At 42.4% G+C, this 13,224-nt stretch overlaps 1 protein-coding gene across 1 annotated transcript; it reads right to left on the bottom strand.

Annotated features, from left to right (window-relative positions):
* Positions 1-784: 784 nt before the first annotated feature.
* Positions 785-5,753, bottom strand: LOC136496736 (OVARIAN TUMOR DOMAIN-containing deubiquitinating enzyme 12-like). Its single transcript, XM_066492494.1, has 10 exons — positions 5,438-5,753; positions 3,914-4,088; positions 3,654-3,727; positions 3,004-3,058; positions 2,759-2,833; positions 2,178-2,251; positions 2,031-2,079; positions 1,540-1,624; positions 1,266-1,322; positions 785-1,149 (listed from the first exon to the last, which is right to left on the bottom strand). The coding sequence occupies exons 2-10, from the start codon at positions 4,079-4,081 to the stop codon at positions 1,103-1,105; spliced, it is 684 nt and encodes a 227-aa protein (XP_066348591.1). The 5' UTR covers positions 4,082-4,088; positions 5,438-5,753; the 3' UTR covers positions 785-1,102.
* Between the last annotated feature and the right edge of the window lie 7,471 nt (positions 5,754-13,224).

Below are 13,224 nucleotides of genomic sequence, written 5' to 3'. Positions count from 1 at the left end.
AGTTCAAGGAGCCGGTGGTCCTCCGGTTCGGGGCGCAGGGCAGCAAGCGTGGGCGGTGCAACAGGTGGGCAAGGAGGGCGGCGCGACGCCAGGTCAAAGCAGCGAGGAGGCAGTGGGGGCGCACGGCTGCGCTGGTGTCCGGCGAGTAGTCACGCTGCCCAGCGCTGCGCGCGGGGTGCGATGCGGTGGGGAAGAAAGAGGGCCACGAGGCAGGAAGACTGATTCTTTTTTTTTTTTTTGAAAAACTCCTGGACAGATTTGAAGGGGTAGTTGGACTAGCGTCGCAGCCCACAATGGAGCGTCCAAGGTGGACAGACACCTGCTTCCCAGCATTGGCGATGGGTATCGTATGTTTATAGTGCAGTTAATTGTTCCCTGTTTCATGTATTTCACCACCCTAAACATAGCTCAAGTCTAAACAACACCAGGCCAAGTGCCAAAAATCCCCATTGAAAGACGCCACTCGTAGTACAGACAACAAACATTTCGAGTAGCGATAATAATCCAATAATAACAAGTGACTACTACTTCATATACCTACTGTAAAGCATTAGAATCAGTCACTCAGGGTTTACACCACTTGGCAGGCTGTACCACAACTGCTGTGTACACCCAGTCCAGACATGAAATATGATAAACAGATTCAGGCAGACAAGCCATGCACCATAAAACGTGTCAGCAAAAGGCAATTAACATTTGGGCCAAGATTTTTTTTTTTGAAACATCATTTGGGCCAAGAATGCAATGATGAATTCTTCCAAAAATGAAGTGAATAATGAACTGATGAAGAGCACTAATATGTAGCTGTATAAGTAAAGAATATAACAATGAACGAATAGGACAGGGTATTACAATCAACCTGTATATGTCAGTAAAGGAGTATCTATTCACAAGGCTCAGGTTCAGCATTGTAACTGTATCTAGTGCTCCATGCCTGGATCATGCTGTAGCTGTACCGAGCAACACAATGGATCATTGATGCAGAGCTATATAGGGTATAAAGCCACAAGGAGCTAATGTCCAGGCTGCCACCGGGGGACGGTGGTCTAAACGGTCTAAGCAATATGATTCCACCAGTATGAAGCAAACTCCCGCATTGATATTAAAACAACCAGTGCTTCTTTCTAGGCTTATATTTGCTAGGGAGATCTGCACAGCAACAAGTACTTCCTTTTCTTAAAAGATGGGTATACATAGCAAGACATCACATTAATGTATTTCAGACTTTCCATAAGCAAGTTATGTTAAGTATATGTGGTTCTGACCTCGAGCATCGTACAGTGAGTTATAGTGAACTTCTGACCAGAAACTCAGCCAAATCTCTGAAAAGGCATAGGATTTTAGGGTCAGTAAACATAGCTACATAACTTTTATGTCCACCTATGTTTAGCGAAGTGTGCAGTGATCATGAAGGTTAATGCATAAACTAATAATAATGCTGAAATAGCATATTGCTCAGTGTGGACTGAACAGTATGCAGAGTTTTCTATTTAGCTGATCTGCTAGTAGTCACTAATAAGTATAACAAAGGAACCTTACCTCTCTGTGGAGCTTGATATTGAGGAACAATTTCAACAAAACAGGTATCTCTGAATGATGTAAGAAGACATATCTTTGCAGCAAACTGCCAAAAGTACATGAAAAAATTAGACATATTCTTTCTCCAGACTCCAGGCAACTCATATTCAACAGTAAATATGAACATAGACTGCCCTTATAGAGTAGAAAACTATGAGTATGTGTTTGCCTCAGAAGTATGGTGATTTTAGTGAAGCACAATGCAAATATGAATTGATATATGATGAATTTAAATGCACTGCAACAATACAAGATCATTAAGGTTCTATTCTAAGGCTATACCATAGACAACATATGTTATCTTTGTTTTGTATTTCAGTAAGATACGAAAATAAAAGCAATCATTTGCATAGTAGCGCAATGGCTAAATGTGTTGCAATGATGCCATAAGTTGCATGAAAATTCAGTAGAGCAAATGATGTTAGAAACATAGCATAAAAAAGAGAATTAACCTTGTCTGCAGCTGCTTGTAGTGTGACATGGTCACCCCATTCACCAGACCTGGAGAAGATAGTTTTCAATGACACCACAGTCAGAAAAACACAAATTCAGGGACTTCTATTATGAAGCGGCAAAGTTAATATTAGCAAAATACATACTTTTTCATTTTTTTGCAATAATGTTTGTATTTCATTGGAACGTAACCTTCATATAAGGAGTTACATTCCTTGAGCTGCAAAATGAGAAAAACAGCACATATAAGCATGCAGGCCTCTCAGGAAAGAAAATCATCAGACCAATGGTGAGAAAATTATATTTCTGAATACTTCCTCTGTTCTTTTTTAGATAGAAGATGTTTTAATTTGCTGGTTTTGTTCTCAGATAGATGATGTTTTGGGGTTTTCCTGTACTGTTATTATCCCTGTTAAAAAGCTGGTTGAACTAACACAGTTAATACCACTTCCATTTATTCATGCGTCCTTACTGGATGAGTGATACAACTTTCTCTTCATCCTAAAAATGATTATGATGTTAAGTACATGTAAGCATGCAGGTTTGCTTCGCAGAAAAGGAAGTATCAGATCAATAATGACCCAAAAAATGTTTTTTATAATACTTCAAACCATGAAAAAAACATAATAATATAGTTAAGACAGATAAAAAATAACAAAAAGGTAAATGAAATTGGTAACATAAATTAAAAAATGGTACTTCTAATAATGCCAGGTGATTGACAAACCTGCTTTACAATCTCCTTTCGAACATGCTTGTGATAATCAGGTGATCTATATAGTTGGTCCGAGAGTGCACGAAACTACATGAACAAAACACAACCACATGAACATATGATCAAGAGTTTAACAAGATTGTCTAATTTCATCGAATAAATAGAATGGGCCTGAGAAATTGCTTAGGACAATATAAGTCTTTGTTATTGTTGTTGCTGTATCAAAGAAATTGAATGGGCACAAGAAGTTGGTGTACCTGACAATTTCCATCACCAGATACTCTCACCTCAAACAAGCCGTATGCATTTAGCCTACAAAGAACACTTAATTGTGAACACATGTTGATGTTTCATCTATAAACAAAACAGGCGCAAGGTACAAGAGACTGAACTTCCATATCTACAATGTGCATAGTAAAGATATCGCTAAATATTGTTTGAAAATGCAGAATACCCAGGGAAATGAAAATTTTAGAAAGAAACAGATCCAATTTATATGTTTTAGAAGATGGAGATAAATGGTGGGAAGCACATCCTAAGTTGAATCTCCCACAGCTTGCATGTCAATTTATTGTTTCCTTTAATTTCTTCCCGACATCCCAGGTACAACCCCAAAACAAAATTTAACACAAAGCCTTGTGCTTTAAGGCTTTAACTCAATAGCTAAAGATTCGTTTGAGCGAGAAAAATTGTACATTGTCAAGGACAGAGATCTCCAGATGTTTAAAATATTAGTAATAAGAGGATGGAGTCAACCAATGTAAACAAATAAACATGAAGAAGTTAATGATTGCAAAATAAGGCAAAAATACTGAAACACCTTCATGAAAAATGAGCAATCTACTTCCTAACAAAATAATGTGAATGTTTAGGCAGATAAAGGAAACTATAGTTCATGAAATGTTACCTATCAAGAAGGCGATAATGGTCCATAGTGGCATCATTATATGTCGGGAAGTATGTGTTAATCCGGGGAACATGCTACACATGTACAGATAAAAATGAGTACCAGATAAGAAGCCAGTGATGTTAACTTTCTTTAATCAATTTATCGGTACCAGAAATGAAGACAGTGTGTGCCTATAAAACAAATAGCCTTCTGTGCAGGGAAGAAAAGGAAAAGGCAAAGGAAAATACAAGTAACATAAAATTCGTGAGACATCTTACAGGAATCGATGATAAATTAGTAAGACGCTTGGCCATAGCACCATCTAACTTGGTATATTCTTCGGAGAGAACCATTGCAATCATCCTATCATCATCAGTTTCACTCCTCTGGCTGCTCATTGAGGTTGAGCTAGATGAGGCACCTTCCCTTGGAAACATATGTGTCATCTCCAACCTAGTAGTTGCCAGGATAAACAATTTTATAGTAATATTGATACGCTAAATGTGTTACAAAACATCTTGAAGAGTTCAAAGAAATTGAATATCTAAAAAAAAAGAAAGAAACATGCAAATGCAATTTACATGTACAACTATTAATATCAAGGAAACAGAACCTACAAAGTGTAGGCTGAAAAATTATATAACTTCAATGGAGAGGCGCGCGCGCACACACACACACACACACACAAAAGGAAAGGGAATTGAAAAGCATATGCAGAGAAAATGAGAGAGGCCTAGCTGAATGAAGTTTACTGTAAAATGTTTATTACTATGTACATGGTGTTGTTGGCAGAGGAACAATGATTTGCATAACTTGTTTGTGCCCACACTTATCTACAGTACTCAAATGTCAGAGATGTCTGATGGCATCTCAAATATCTTTCTCCTCAAGCACAGTTTGCATCCATTCCCAAGTATTTCAGCATGCTTTTAACATATGGTGTATAACCAATTATCCATATGGACTTACAGTGATGTTCCATGTATGTAATACTTAAATCTTCATGTACAGGATGACAATGGCCTCCCAGATGTATAACTATATATGTACAGTAGAGGCACTGATATTGCGCTTGAGGCACAAGGAGCCATGATGATGCCACAGAAAATTTGATGTCCATCTCTCATGGATAATGAAATTTAACTATGTGCTAGTTCCTGTGCTAGCCTAGGTTATGAAAAGAGCACGGAGACTAGTATTGTTCTGGAGGCAAAATTGCATTCTGAGGCTACAAATTGGAGCACCAATCTGTTTCTTCTTGACAAACCATGATTAGTTTTTTTTTCTTGCAGATGAACCAAGATAAGGTTATTAGGAGTAGAAGAAGTTAGGAGGTATACATCATCACTTTTTTCACGGAATCCTGCCTACCTGTACTCTGGGGCAAGATCCCAATAGATTTTGCTTTCCAGTATCATCATGACTCGTCGCTGAACAAAAAGTTCATCTACAGTTCGTCGCTGATTATCCTAGGTTACCCACCAAACAGCAAACGAATTCGGAACACCTAATTAGCTCAGTAATCTAGGCCGACGTTCTGAGTTGAACCTATGCGCAAGGAGGTAGCAAAAGATAACTTGCCACCGCAAAATGTATAAAGACAAGACCAAACCCCTACAGGGGACTCATACGTCGCAGAGCTCTCATTGGAATCAATCTCGACTGACTCCATTCAACTCGGCCAATCACAAGCCAGGATCCCCCGCAACCTGGACAGGTTTAGCTTCAATCGACGCCCAAATTCCCCACAACAGGAGCCCAATAACGATTCCAAATCAAAAGGGCAAGGAGGAGAGCCATACCACCACCGGCAGCAGCAGAAAGGGGAACGCCGGCGAGCTCGGTAGGAAAGAGGGGACCGCTAGCCGCGGACTGGGAGGACGCGCAAAGCAAAAGCCTTCTGCTTTGCGGGGGTCGGCGGCGAAATGGGGACGGGACGACGCTTTCACCTCTCGGTTGGGACTTGGCAAGAGAGCGCCGCGGCTGGCTTTGATTGCTTCCGTTCGGTTCCGCCTTTTTCTTGCGCTGGGCAGGCTGCCGCGGTTTCTTCCGCGTACGGCCTTGCCTACTGCCCAACCACCAGCACCCGAGCGCCGTTCGTCACCCCCCCTCCCCGCGGCGCCTCCCGGATCGTGCCGACCCGGTTTGACCGTCTGACAGATGGGACATGCCCTGGAGCAGCCAGGTTGTAAAAGTAAATCCAGAGCAGCGGGTGCCTTCAGTTGACCATGTTTATTTATAGTCCCTCCGTCTCAAAGTTGTAAGTTAAATTATACGTAAATCATTTTAGCTTTTTTAAATACTCTCTCTATTCTAAATTATAAGTTATTTTTTCACGTAAAAGATTTATACGTCTTTATATTAATGTAGAGAAAAAAGTTTAATACAACACATCTTAGTGGCGCCCTAGTAAATCAGAAAAGTTGTATATGAACGTTTAGACTCACCCTACATGAATTTTGCTATGTATCTAGACATATATTATATCTAGATACATCACAAAACTAATGGACTAAAAAAGTTAAAGCGACTTATAATTTAGAACAGAGGGTAGTGCGTAGTTTTTTTTTTCTATGTACTCCTTTCATCCCAAATTATAAATTATTTCAACTTTCTTTGAGAGTCAAAAAAATCCCAAGTTTGACCAAATTTATATAATACAATAATGACATTTATGATAACAAATAAGTAACATTAGATTTTTCATTAATTACATTTTCATAGTATACCTATTTGATGTCATTAATCTTGTAGTTTTTATCTACAATTTTAATCAAATTTGAGATGCTTTGACTCTCTAAGAAAGTTGGAATAACTTATAATTTAGAACGGAAGGAAGTATGTAGATATAGATTATGTCTACATATATTGTAAAAGCTATATATTTAGAAAAGACAGAATGCGATAATTTGGAACTGATGAAATACTAGTTTTTGTCATTTAGGAATGACAATGGTACCCACGACCCAAAATTCAATGAGCTTTTACTGTATGAGGGCATACGTGTAGGCTAATTTACTTACCTATGTTAATAAGAGAAAAAAATCCATACCCATTGGGACCATGGATACGGTATGGTTACGCTCTATCCGAACTTGTAAAACCATGGGCACGTATATTCGATATGCATGTATAATTCAAAGCCATCTTTCAACCTAATACATTCGAAAACATGGTCCAACTAGCACACCTCCTAGTGTCATATAAAGGAGCAGCATATATACCATTTTTCTATTACATTTATCACATATTTGTTGTTCTACTATTTGTCTATTTCGTATATAGTCATAGTTTAATACATGTGTTACATCCTTCTCGAACATGAACAACGCATGAGTACCCGTTACACGCATGGGCATAGGTATATGCACAAAATTGCACCCATATATATGGGCATGAGTTTCTTGCGGTATGAAAAATTCTGATGGGCATTGGTAGGTGATACCCTTGGGTATAAACCCGTTGCCATCCCTATCATTTGTGTGTTGTAACCGAAGAAAAAAGTATTATGCATATATTTTACCATTAAACAAAATGATATTTTGATTATGATCTTCACATGTCGTTCTAGCCAATTGTTATTATTAAATAAGTGTGAATGAAGTAAGAACAATTGTTATTGTTAAATAAGTATTGTACCATTAAACTTATACCTGCTGCAAGCATGGAAGGCTAGAGCTAGACTGTTGGCTGCTGTGCTCTCCTCCAGCCGTGGGCCATGGCCAGCCTCCGTAGTCCAGGCGTCCAGCAGCCGCGCTGGCGCTGCCCCATTGCTTGATTTGGCCATGCTAGCGTGCTGCTGCTGCTTGCCAATCGAGTGGCCACCGGTCGATTTATTAGCCGTGCCCACAGTAGATTTGTCCGCGTCGCTTGTCGATTTAAACGCCGCCAACGTTTGCCAGGGACGAGAGCGCGAGGAGAGTTGAGGAGAGGACGAGGAGAGTGAGAGACGAGCGGGTGCAGGCTGTTTGACATTTGTTGGGCTGTACTTGGCCAGCGGCCACACCTAGGCCAGATTGAATTGGCCCGAAAAATTTAATAGGGATAATCGGATTTTTTGAGGCCCATATCCATCCCTGGTCACTGCATGGTGGTGCTTCATGACCAGGCAAGTTTCTAAAGGAATCTGATTTGTGTATTGTTGGTCCGTACACTACAGGATCCGCCAGCTTTGCTAAGTGCTGGGGGCACTCGGTGAAGACACAGACACTCGGCAAACCCTTTAACGACAAACGCATGTTTGCCGAGTGTTTTTTGTCGGACACTCGGCAAAGACTTTGCCGAGTGCAAAAAAAAAAACACTCGGCAAACTTTTTTTTTCAAAAATAAAAAAATAAAAGGCAGGCCGCCATCCACGCCCACACCACCAGCTCCGCCGCCGCCATCCACGCCTAGGGTGCGCCAGCCACCACCACCGCGCCAGAGCCGGATCCGCCGCTCCACCACCAGATCCACGAGCGTCTCCACCCGATCCGTCGCCAGAGGAAGGAGAGAGGGCGCCCGAGCCAGAACCGCCGCTCCACCACTAGATCCGCGAATGCCTCCACCGGATCCGCCGCCAGAGGAAGGAGAGAGGGCGCCACGCCATGCCCAAGCCGGATCCGCCGCCGTTGCTCGGGCTCGGGAGGCACCGCCGTTGTAGGGCCGTCGCAGTCGCGCGCGCGGCCCCCCGCCGCTGGGCGCACGACGCATCGCCGGGAGGGGCCGAGCCGCCCTGCGCCATCGCCGTGAAGAAGAAGGGGAGGGAGGGAGGGGAGGGGTCGGATCCGCCGGCCGCCGGTGGGGAAGAAGAAGGGGAGGGGAGGGGCCGGATCCAGCGGCCGCCGGCGGGGAAGAAGAAGGGGAGGGAGGGGAGGGGCCGGATCCGGCGGCCGCCGGCGGGGAAGAAGAAGGGGAGGGAGGGGAGGGGCCGGATCCAGTGCGGCGAGAGGAGGGGAGGGAGGGAGGGGCCGGCCCTCGGCGCTGCGGGAGGAGGGGAGGGAGAGAGGGGGCGGCAGAGGAGGAGGGGAGGGAGAGAGGGGCCGGCCGCCGGCGCGGCGGGAGGAGGGGAGGGAGGGAGGGGCGGCGAAGGAGGAGGGGAGGGAGCGAGGGAGGGGGCGGTGGAGGAGGGGCGCTGGGTGGGTGCGGGATGGGAGGGGCGGGCGGGACGAGAAGGGCTGGGAGGAGAGGGTTTTTATTGTGGGCGTTTATTTATTTATTTTTTAACTTTGCCGAGTGTTAATTTTAAGACACACGACGAACCTTCCTTTGCCGAGTGTTTTTTCGTAACACTCGTCAAATCCTCTATTTACCGAGTGTATTTTATTTGACACTCGGCAAACTCCCATTTTTGCCGAGTGTTTTTTTTTTGCCGAGTGTTTTTAGGATAGCACTCGGCAAAGAATTTATTCGCCGAGTGTCCGAGGGAATACACTCGGCAAACAAATAAACACTCGGCAAATTGACTGTTTCCGGTAGTGGTAAGCCCTAGAGCATTCTCGAATTTCGAATTCACATGCATGCTGAAGGAGATGATGTCGGCCTCCTTCGGATCCCTGGCTGCAGGTATAGGCCCCGTTCGGCTTACCTTATAATCCGCACTATTCAGCTTATTTTTTTAGCCAGAATAATGTTTTTCTCTCACAACAATTCAGCCAGAACAGTGTTTTCAACCAATTCAGCTAAGTTTCAGCAAGCCGAACGGGGCCATAAAATGTTATGTTAAAATTAATTTAGAAAAATAATAGTAAAATTATGATGACAAATATGTGTACGTGTGTGATTTTACTACTACTCATATTAGTAGCAAATGTGTTCATAAACATTATACTGATCATGGTGAAAAAGAGATTGAACTTAACCAATTTGAGAATAGAGATATACCCTACGGAGGAACCCATGCTCAAGGCTCTAGACTCACTCATGGTGAGTTACTCGAAGTCACGGACCATAGTTGGTGCAGGAAGATATACGCAGTGTCGTCCCTCGAATGTCCACTGGGAAGTAGACGAACCCGATCCGAGAAAGAAGAGGCACCACCAGAAAGGAGATGAAGAAGCCAATCCGAGGAGATGAAGAAGACAGCGAGCAGTCGTGGAGACGCTCCCCCAAAAACTTGATCGCCTACACATACTTGAGCAGGTGTCCTGATACGAGCACCGGTTCTGGAGGCCTGCTCTCACACTCCGTGCGCGCAGAGGATGGGACGGGGAGTACTCAGATGCAACTCGACAGGAGGAAAGTGTGGTATGGCCGTAAGGCAATAGGGAGACGGGAGGGAAGCTTATGCCAGAGAGATCGGCGAGACGAAGAGTCAAAGTGATTACAAGTAATCACCACCGTAGTGTATGGCGCGCCTGTACCCCTTCCTCTTCCTTAGCCAACCCAAGTGGCAAAACCAACCCTCTCATCGCATCGCTTGCTCCGCTCGGTGGTGGCGGCGGCGTGCGTGCGCACGTGACACGCATTTGGTCTCTTTCAACTTTTCTATAGGTGCACACGTGTGTAGCCTATTTAAGTTGAGTGAACAATCAGTCAAAATTTCATACGGGACTAAAACTATACTGTACCACAACATTTAATATGGGCCTAGAATTAATTGATTTATTAAATAAAATATGGGCATAAACCCATATAATATTCAACAATCCCCACCAAATTCTAGGGCGCATAAGAAATGCTCTTAATTCTCTCTGTCATTTGATATAGCAGTGTTTCGATAGAAACTGTTAAGTTGAACTTCCACCTAGAGCAAAGGTTACGCTTACTCAACTATATAATGGACTATACCTTGAATTGACAGCTTTGTGCGAAATAAGTTTCACCCTGGCCCTTTAATGATACTAGGTTGCAAAAAGCATCCTCTCTGGTTGGAGCATATAAGTCATACTTCTGGCCCATTCATGAGTATCTAGAGATCACCCAAATCTCATAGACTGTGACTAGCAGTCGAACTTATATAGGTGTGTTTCTCAAAAGATGTTATGTAGGACAACATTTTTGCTTCAACAAGCCACTTTGAAACACATCAAGGTATAAAACCAACCTGCCTTACAAAAAAGGAAAGAATTGCATCTGACATGTGTTTAGTTAAGGGTCTTTTCTCACAGCCTACCCCTGGCTTGTTTCACCATCCTAATTCAGAGGATCTCCGATCACATAGAACAGGTTACCACCATGATAGATTTCACGTAGGTCTCAAGCCCATTTCACTCGAAGCACTATCTATCACATTATGTGATAGTCCATTAGTGAATTGATCTGCCAGATTTTTAGATGTGTGGACATAGTCCAACGCTATCACTTCGGAGTTTCTCAAATTTCTGATAGATTTTAATCTCCGCTTAACATGCCTTGTGGACTTCATGTTATCCTTAGAACTGTTTACCTTAGTTATCACAGTTTGGTTGTCATAGTTCATAGAAATAGCTGGTATATGTTTCTCTACCACCGGTAAATACATAAAGAGTTCACAAAGCCACTCGGCCTCAGCGCCAGTGGTGTCTAATGCTGTGAGTTCTGCTTACATAGTTGACTTTGTTAAAACAGTCTGCTTGCAAGACTTTTAGGAAACAGTGCCACCTCCAAGCAAGAACACATATCCGCTTGTGACATAAAGCTCATCAGTATCAGATATCTAGTTAGCATCACAGAAACCCTCTAGTATCTTCGGGTATTGGTATAGTGAATGCCATAGCTCATAGTACCTTTGAGATAGTGCAGTACTCTCTCAAGAGCACACCAATGATTATCTCCCGGGTTTGACACAAACCAGCTTAGTTTGCTCATAGCAAATGAGATAATAGACCTCGTAGCGCTAGCCAGATATATAAGCGAACTAATAATTTGTGAGTATCTCAATTAATCCCTTACTATTCTTCGATTTTTCCTTAATAGCACACTAGGATCATAAGGCGTAGGAGCAGGTTGACAGTCACTAAACCCAAAGCGATTCAATACCTTTTTCACATGGTGAGATTGTGAAAGTGTAATCCCACCATTGCCTTCTCTTAGCAGCTTGACATTAAGAATAACATCAGCTTCTTCCAAGTCTTTCATCTCAAAATTATTAGACAAAAGGTCTTTAACCTCCTTAATCCCATTAAGGTTGGTTCCAAAGATCAGTATGTCATCAACATATAAACACAAGATCACTCCTTCGCTCCACCATATCGATAGTACACACATGTGTCAGCTTCATTCACAACAAAGCCAGCATATGTCAATGTTCTGTCAAACTTCTCATGCCACTACTTAGAAGCTTATTTCAGGCCATATAAGGATTTCAATAATTTACACACCATGCCCTCTTGACCATTTGCTACAAATTCATTAGGCTAATCCATATAGATCTCCTCCTCTAACTCTCTGTTTAGGAAAGCCGCCTTTACATTAATCTGATGAATGATAAGACCATGAGAGACAGCTAGAGAAAGTAACACTCGAATTGTGGTTGTTGACGGTAGTTATCATTCATTATAAACTTCAATATAACTTGAAATAATGCATAAAAATGATCATCAACATAGACTTAGGGGTTTAAACTGACAATTTCCATGAGTTTTGGTGAATCTGTGTTTTTAGTAGGGTTATTTCAGAAAATCGTTAAGGGGGATCAAAACGTCAAATTAAATTGCGCTTATCCGCTGTAAAACTAACTCTAGAAGGTTCCAGAGGACTCTAAAAGCCACGTCACCAAAGCAGAGGATGAGAGGGTGATAGGTAGGGCCACTCGGCCCCACGTAGAGGCCGCTCAGCTATTGTGGGCCCCACCTATCAGCCCTGTTGCTACGTCGGTTCTCCACCGCCTTAAGGATTTCATCTATGTTGTTTATTCAAGTCGGTTTGATCCGAGGGCTCACATTGGACGCTCTGGCATATATAATCAACCCCTGCCCCCCTCCAGAGTACGCTGCAATAAGTCAAGATCAGACCAGTAATTAGGGTTTCCAAAGAGAAGAGGGTAGAGCTCCAATTTTTCAAAGTTCTAGTATAGGCTAGCTAGCAAGGTTCAAGAAGAGTGTGGGCTATTGCTCAGGATTTCAGATCTGCTATCTAGAGACTGGTATAGCCATTGTATCTCTATATTTATAACTTTGTGCTACTTCAATATTATGTTGCTATTTATTATGTTCCTAGTTTGCTCTAGTTATATGCTTGATATAATTACGATTGATGATGAATTTATGCATATATTAACAAACCTCTTAGTTCAGTACTTGAGTGAGTTAAGTGGTCAACATTATGTAAGCATGGTGCTTAGATATTGTTTGCCTGTGGATGCATTCAGCACTCTGGGTCATATGGTAGATCGCGGATGTGACACTCCCGTTGAGTCCTTTGTAGTCCACTCCCCGTTTGTAGAGCAAGTAGAACGCGGTTGCAAAGGGAGACAAGCTCTGTTCTTGATCTTCCTTAGTAATGTTCCTTATGCATAGATCCAAAGTTAGTTATACTCTAGATAAGAGTGTATATACTTGGGTATACAAAAGACTTAGTAAATAAGGAATGACTTAGGAATCTTTTGCTCTTAACGAATCTCCTATTTAGCCATACTACATTTTATGAGTCTCTATTTTTATATCTAGAATACCATTATTACCTTACACTT

The sequence above is a fragment of the Miscanthus floridulus genome, chromosome 12 (genome assembly GCF_019320115.1).
Source record: "Miscanthus floridulus cultivar M001 chromosome 12, ASM1932011v1, whole genome shotgun sequence".
NCBI classification, from domain to species: Eukaryota; Viridiplantae; Streptophyta; class Magnoliopsida; order Poales; family Poaceae; genus Miscanthus; species Miscanthus floridulus.
This window is presented reverse-complemented; position numbering and strand designations above follow the sequence as displayed.

Coding starts and splice junctions, on each gene's coding strand:
- LOC136496736 (XM_066492494.1), bottom strand. CDS start 4,081: ATGACACATATGTTTCCAAGGGAAGGTGCCTCATCTAGCTCAACCTCA. Junction 2,080..2,177: donor TATTGCAAAAAAATGAAAAA/GTATGTATTTTG, acceptor TATCTTCTCCAG/GTCTGGTGAATGGGGTGACC. Junction 1,323..1,539: donor ATATCAAGCTCCACAGAGAG/GTAAGGTTCCTT, acceptor ATGCCTTTTCAG/AGATTTGGCTGAGTTTCTGG.